At 37.0% G+C, this 7,768-nt stretch overlaps 1 protein-coding gene across 3 annotated transcripts; it reads right to left on the reverse strand.

The window, feature by feature from the left end:
• Nucleotides 1–323: 323 nt before the first annotated feature.
• Nucleotides 324–7,428, reverse strand: LOC121868626 (adenosine 3'-phospho 5'-phosphosulfate transporter 2-like). Of its 3 annotated transcripts, none has more exons than XM_042369475.1 (8): nt 7,375–7,428; nt 6,769–6,947; nt 5,938–6,062; nt 5,483–5,579; nt 4,209–4,374; nt 3,371–3,561; nt 2,844–3,025; nt 324–2,404 (listed from the first exon to the last, which is right to left on the reverse strand). In XM_042369475.1, exons 2-8 carry the CDS (start codon nt 6,937–6,939, stop codon nt 2,224–2,226), a joined length of 1,113 nt encoding a protein of 370 aa, XP_042225409.1. In that variant the 5' UTR covers nt 6,940–6,947; nt 7,375–7,428; the 3' UTR covers nt 324–2,223. The 3 variants fall into 3 exon arrangements, with proteins under 3 accessions (XP_042225409.1, XP_042225393.1, XP_042225403.1); XM_042369459.1 differs by having other exon boundaries at nt 7,343–7,402; XM_042369469.1 differs by having other exon boundaries at nt 7,310–7,388.
• Between the last annotated feature and the right edge of the window lie 340 nt (nt 7,429–7,768).

The following is a 7,768-nucleotide window of genomic DNA, read 5'->3' on the forward strand; positions in this document are numbered from 1 at the left end:
CTGATAACTGACTTTAACATGGAACCGTCACAGGATTAACTCTTACAGCCGATACCAAAGGAAATCACTATGACTTATTCCTCGGTCCCGCACACACAAGGTGAGGTAGTTCAAGTCACATCAACATAGAATATCAACAATGTGGAAAAGGGCTTGGGAAGGCTAATGAAGTTACATTGTTGATAATGTTTCCTGTGTTGGGGCAGGTCATGTGCACTGTGGATTTGGGGTTAGCCATATCACCACTAGTCATAATAATAATTTGGAAACAATTCAATACACTTGATCATCTACAAACAAGGTGACGACATGAAACAGAAAAATATTGTTTAATTTTAATGACAATTAATATAAAACCTAACTTTATAATGATGTCTTTTCTTGTCACATTATTAACCATTTACCAAAACAAAAATAACACAGATCCCTGACCATTAAGCTGGATGCCTGGGGATACTTGATGAATCAATGGAATGTATGGAAATATTCACCCAAGAATCCAGGATTAATTTTAATACTACACAATGCACTGTTGCCTGAACTACACAATGCACTGTTGCCTGAACTACACAATGCACTGTTGCCTGAACTACACAATGCACTGTTGCCTGAACTACACAATGCACTGTTGCCTGAACTACACAATGCACTGTTGCCTGAACTACACAATGCACTGTTACCTGGACTACAGAATTCTCTGCTATCTGAACTACAGAATGCACTGCTGTCTAAACTACACAATGCACTGTTGTGTGAACTACAGAATGCCCTTCCGCCATAACTACAGAAGAATGTGATGCACCACTTCACAGTACTACAATAATAAAACATAAAATCTACCATTAACTTTCGATCATCGTCAAACTACAACTTAAACAGAGACATGACAAAACATATATTATTTCTTGGGACAAAACTCTGCCTAATTAATAAAATATATAACACTTAAAGTACATATAAAATCTACTGACCAACAACATTATTTAAAACATATCTTAAAAATTGTTTACCAATAGTCCCCAGAATCCTATAATGAAGCACCAGTTTGGACCCAATATATAAAATAATTTACCAAGTGAAATGGAACACAGTTGCTAAGACAGAATCAACCACTTAACAAGGAAAGAAATTGATCATGTAACCTGAAAAACTTAAACAGTCCCACAAATACAGCAGCCTCGGGTTATTTCGCAACATAGGAGCCATAAGTGAGATAAAAATATACATATACAGTATACAGTAATTCAATACAAAATACAGTAAGGAGTTAGGGGCAGCGGGCCTAAAAAATTCCCTAAACATTGCTTAATAGGTTTATTTATTCATTTAAAATAAGCAGGAAATAGACAACGTTCAGGTACACAATGGGTAAATAAAGAGAGCTGTAAAAAAAAAGAGAAGAAAATTGCAAAATAAAAGAAAGAAAATTGCACAAGATATCGCTGCCTTTGATCGACCAAGTGACCCAATGATTCGACAGCAATACTGGATGATGGTAAGACATGTCTACCTGCTACTTATGGAAATTTTCCCATAGAAGATAAATATGTTCCTGTCACATGATACACCCTTCCCCCCCCCCCCTAAAAATAAAAGGAATACCAATGCAGCTGCAGAAGTGTGCATTAGGGTAGTTATAATTGACAGAGCGGTTGATTTAAAATACTTTGAGTCTGGCTTTTCTCTCATTCAGGAATATGGTTGTGATTTAGGTAGACGCAAAATAAAAAAACGGTAATATAAAATCGCAAAATAACCCGAGGCGTCCAAAGGGAGTTTCCTTCCTCTTGATGTAAATGAATGACTCATAACACACACAGAGTATGATGACCTTGCTGGCAGTCAAGCACTACTCTTGGGACAACTAGGATAACCTAAACATTCAACTGCAAGCAACACACAAAATAAATGTTGTGCACACTGTACTGTATCCCTTTCACATTGTGTTTTACATCCACTTAGGTCTAACCATAGCTATGGTCAACCTTATAATCATCATAGAGTACAAGCTGGAACTAAATATGCATGTCAGGTGTTTCATTACACATAGTTCTGCACTGTACAGCAGATGTCCTTCAGTTCCTACCAGTATCTATCTTTGGTCAGTACTGTATATTTATCAACACTAAGTGGAGGCAATATGACAACAGCTCCTAGTGTGTCCAGGTGAGAACTATGACTTAAAACACTTTGGTGTCACAATATAATAATACAATAAGATATTCAGATATTGAATGTTGATCTGTCGCCTTCATGTATCTGGCTGACCTTTGGTGCCATATGCTGCTGGACCTTCATATAAATCTGTTGTATAGACACCAGTAAGGGAGTGGAACTCTTGTTCTTCTTCCCAAACATATTGAGATATATCCCAGCAATTACCAGCAGTCCTCCCCACACATACCTGCAACACAACACACTAACTCATGAACAATCTGGAAAATTAATAAGTTCAAGAAATTAAAACCAAACATAAATTTTATTCCAACATATCATAAAAGTATAATTGTGCTGCAAAGAAAATATATACAGTACAATGTAACTACTGTGTCTGCTGCTATAGTAATACAAGAAACAACTCTGAGGTTTACATAATCTTTATTTGTAAAACTTTAAGACATTACAGCACATAAGAGGATACTGTACTGTCTGTTAAATTCAGCTTTCAACAATTCCAATAATTCATGAAATACATCAAAATAATGACCTACAATATTTCATATACTCACAATATTCAGTCAACACAAACAGCCCTGAACTTACTGTATAGTGAACATACTGTATGGTGAACTTATTGTATGGTGAACTTACTGTGTGGTGAACTTATTGTACGGTGAACTTACTGTATGGTGAATGGTTTACTGAAGAGTATGAAAGAGAGGCAGATGGTGATGGCCTTGCGGAAGGTGGTGACAGTGACAGCAACCAGGGCCCCGTAAAAAGTCACCAACGTTAACACAACTTGCACCCCACAGAACCCCGCTGCAGAGAGCAACACAGCACGGCCATACACCTCCCACGGGAACTGGCAGAGAAAAGAAATAATGAAGCATAAGTCTTAGTTAATAGTTAAAAGGATGAAGTAAGTATTGTGAGATTCATAATACTGTACTGAAAAGGCATCTCACAGCAGAAAGATATGTTATTCTGTCCAGGAAAAGCAATGCAATGTAAAATATTTTGAACATGAATCCCAGTAGGTGGTCCATTGAACATCCTAAAAAAGCACATGACATTGTTGAACATATATTTTGTGTTTACTTGAACTGTTGGACACCCAGGAAATATTAACCCTACTTTATATACAGTATAGACCTCTATTCAGTATAAAACTACTTCAAGGTTTCAGTGCCAGTATCTCACAACTCACCTGACTGGCAAAGGACACAGCTGGTATTAACTGGTCTGTTAAGATGAGACCAATAAATATCAGGAAAAACCCGATGCTGTAGGAGTAGAGGACCACGTGGGTCGTGTCCTCCTTGTGTTTCTTGATGGCTCCCTCCTGGACGTTGCCGATGACAGCATCACACAGCAGTGCTTGACTCACCAGTGCAACACCTGTAGAAAAATATATCTTTTATCTTTCCGTGCATTAAGCCCTCGTGTACGGGGCCATCTCTCTGTGGCGAATATCATCATCTGGCGTTACCCAAATAAAGTGTTATAAGTGGCATCCCGGTAGTGAAGGGATTAGGGCAAATCTTTAACAGCATTTTAACGTAAATAATGTTCAATCGCGGTAGGACAGAGGTGTACAGGCAACCCTCCACCTACCAGTGTTATGGCTGCCCTACTAAAACTCCATCATTAATTTATCATATATTAAATTGAATCTCTCCATTGATTACCATTATAATTTAGGAGACATAAAAAATATTGCCACATGTAATAATTGACTTGCAAAATAACAAATATTTCCATGTATAAATATTGAATATACAGTACAGATGACCTTTGCTATTCAGAGGGGCTAGGTTCCACAGACCCCAGCGAATTGTCACAATCAGCAAATAGCAAGAGTCTACCAAACACAGGCAACAAACTAATGAAAAAAATTTATCCACCTCCGGTAAAAGACGATAGCAGCAACACCACCTCCTGTAACCAGTCGACCAGGAGTGACCAACAGACATAAAATATTTAACACAGAATAAAGTAACAAAGAACACATTATCCTGTGCATAGTTAGTATAAAAACCACTTACCAGTTATGGAGAAGTTAGGCTGGACGGTGGTGTCGGCGAGGGTGAACCAGATCAATCCCAGGCTCATACACAGACAGGCCACCACTTCAGCGAATGAATACCGTTTCCCGAGGATTAGCATCGAACCAATCATTACTGGTATCAACTTACACGACTTGAATATAACCTGAAGATGGAAGATTTATACCGGTATCAAACACGAGAAAATATATTAATAATTATATGATGCACATTATATATTATATATTTGTACAAGATTAATTAAAACAGAAGAATTATATTTTCAAGGAAGTTATAATATCAATGCTCAATATTTTTTTCTGTTTTACCTTTGCAAACCTTTTTCCTGTTACTGTACTATGCATACTGGAAACTAGTAGCAAGAGGGACCCACCCCCTGCCACACACACACACACACCTCTCATTGCTTAACTCTTATCATAGATGTATCTTACAGTAGTGTTTCCTCTCTTCAACAGTAACCCAACATCACTCTCTCTCCTGTTCCTCTGTTGCATCACACATCCAAGCTCATACATCACTCAAAATGTATGTTCACTGCAACAATCCAATAAACACACACACACACACACACACACACACACACAGGACTACAGTATATAATGATAATTTTTGTAAAGTAAATTTCAGTTTTTCCTGAATAATAAAATTAGTCTGAATATAGAGAAGATTATGTAGAAATTTATAATACAAAATTTAAATAAAAGGAAATCCTTATATATTACCCTAACTAACTTAACCTGTCCTACCCTAACTTAACCTATCCTACCCTAACTTAACCTATCCTACCCTAACTTAACCTATCCTACCCTAACTAACTTAACCTATCCTACCCTAACTTAACCTATCCTACCCTAACTAACTTAACCTATCCTACCCTAACTTAACCTATCCTACCCTAACTTAACCTATCCTACCTTAACTTACCTATCCTACCCTAACTTAACCTATCCTACCCTAACTTAACCTATCCTACCCTAACTTAACCTATCCTACCCTAATTGAGGTATAGTTTGGCTGTGTTATGATAGTTAATGTCTTAATTAAAACAGACCAAACTTGACCTGACGTGAACTAATTTCTATAATGTTATAATAATGAGCGCAAAATATTATCGATATTGGACTAAAACATCAGTTGTAATTTTAATTGGATGATTACCCCTAAAATGTGTGATATATCAGGGTTTATATAAACATAACGAGAACAAATATACAATAAACATTTTCAATAGTTTAGGAAAGTTATCATACCTGCGTTGGGTAGTTTAGATATCCAACTGAAGAATTTGAAAACCCCATTGTGCCAACAGTTAATATAGCAATTATCACATAGGTTTTCAAAGGTATTCTGTAAAAGGGAAATAAAAAAAAGAGAGTTACTTCACATGACAGCAGTACAGTACAGTTACTCCCAGAGTCCGTTCGTCTCTCCTCCTGCACCAAGAACTCTATTATATAATCAATGTTAAGCTCAAATTCACTCTTATGTTACAAATCATCAATCAAGTCTTAAACAATAATAATAAAGAAGTTTTCAGCCTATGTGAGACATTATACAAGTCTTCTTTTGTAATGGTCATTTTCACTTATTTTTTTAGGACACAATGTGGAAAATATGGTAGATGTCACTCTTTTTAACATCCACACTAGCAAAGTTCATTAAAATACATATATACAGTACAGTATACATATACACATATACTTACTTTCTGTTAATACTACAGCCAGATATAAAAATCTCCAGGAGAGCAAACAACGTATAAAATGCAAACTGGACCAGAGTCAAGAACCAACCATGAGGCCGCATCCCATCCAGGGTGAAGATTAGTTCCTGGGGACAAATAATTAGAGTCTCTACAACAAAACAATTAACTGTTTAAAATCTATCACAAACAATAAAAAAATACATTAATCTATGGACACAATACAGGTAATTATTATATAAACTAAACATATTATGGCACTAAAAATTGACTGAATACATCATGGTGATTAACTACCCCAACCAGTTCACATCCAGACTGAAACATGTCAGTGACCTCACCTGACCTGTCTCCAATGGTCTTAACAATACTGACGATAATGCTGAAGCCGTATTTGACCTGAATACCCAAGATAAAAAATTCACCTAACCAAGAGTTTTCGAGGAAACTAACCTAACTCAACCTAGCCCATTCATAAAGCAAAGGATATCGGTTCAGTATTTCTAATTAGCCAGCATTCAAGAAAAGGTTAATTATATAATATCTTTAGCCACTGAAAGAGGAAGAAAGACAGTCCCCCCCCCCCCTCTCCCTCTCTTGGGTATCGACTCACCCTTGAACCTGTACTATGGGGTGTGCTAGAGGGGGTAGCCCACATTTCACAAGTTAAACGACCCATTAACCCAAACAAAATTTCTGTATTGGACGTAAGACTTAAGAGTTTGGTCTATGTTATATATTAAATTATAGCATCATGTGTAAACTACAGTATCAAGAATAAGCTACAACACACAATACCATGAGCCAAGATGGTTGGTAACTGCGTCCACTTACCAGTATATATCCGTAGATGAGATAGAAGATAAAGACCGCCAGTGACAGGAGGATGAACCGTGAAGTGGGAGGAAGACTGGAGATGGGAAAACCAAACACTTTGACGACATTCTTCTTAGGTTGAGCAACATTCTCCTCGATGGCCACACTCACACTCTCGTTCTTACTCATATTTCAAACTGCAAAAAAATCATATCATTTAAAGTTAAGCAAATACAAAGGTCACCAATATATCTTTTTTTTTCAATTCCACAATGCTGTGTACTGAACTTAACTTCATTAATATCAAGTTAGGTGCGTCAGACACTATGAAGTCATGTTTTGTGGCTTCAGTTCTGTATCCTATAATTCCTATTGAAGTATATTAAATGATATAATGAGATATTATTTTGTAAGACAAATCTCAGCCCCATTCTCATGTTGGTACAAGCACTAACGACCAATCCAAAGTTGAGGTTAAGCTCGACCACTAGACGCTCAAACTACTACACAGTTTTATAAGTACAGTAAGATATTTTCTACACATTAACATTAACTATACTTGTGAGTAGACGCCTCACTAGTGGAGCTATACCTCAGACCAACACCCGCCACGTCAAGTGTCACCTCGAGTGGTTGTGTTGACTCCCAGCTGGTAGTGACGTCATGAGGTGATCAGTTGGCGGCGTTTTTATTTTATTATTTCCACCACTTATCAGGAGAGGTAAATTGATGAAATTGATTCATGAACTGACAAAATGACACTATATTATAAAGGTGGCTATAGCCTTGGCCCTAACCTTAGGTACAGCAGTAGAACAGTTAACCACTGAGTCAGGAGAGGAACCTTTGGCACTCGGTGGCTCCCTCCTCACATGTGTTGGACTTAAAGTTTATTGAAGTTACATAAGTAAGGCTAGAGATTACCATTCTCAGCATGATAGTATATCTTAATGCTTTAAACACTCGTTTTCAGTTTCCAGAGAAAATGCGTTTTAGCGTGAAAATGACCCATGGTTTT

This window comes from Homarus americanus, unplaced genomic scaffold (genome assembly GCF_018991925.1).
Source record: "Homarus americanus isolate GMGI-L3 unplaced genomic scaffold, GMGI_Hamer_2.0 scaffold32583, whole genome shotgun sequence".
NCBI lineage: Eukaryota > Metazoa > Arthropoda > Malacostraca > Decapoda > Nephropidae > Homarus > Homarus americanus.

What these genes read in the sequence shown, in the direction of transcription:
- LOC121868626 (XM_042369475.1), bottom strand. Translation starts at nt 6,939, where the DNA reads ATGAGTAAGAACGAGAGTGTGAGTGTGGCCATCGAGGAGAATGTTGCT. An exon ending in TCATCTACGGATATATACTG is followed by an intron (nt 6,063 to 6,768) that starts GTAAGTGGACGC and finishes ATTTGTCCCCAG; the next exon opens with GAACTAATCTTCACCCTGGA. An exon ending in CTGTGTCCTTTGCCAGTCAG is followed by an intron (nt 3,026 to 3,370) that starts GTGAGTTGTGAG and finishes TTTCTCTGCCAG; the next exon opens with TTCCCGTGGGAGGTGTATGG.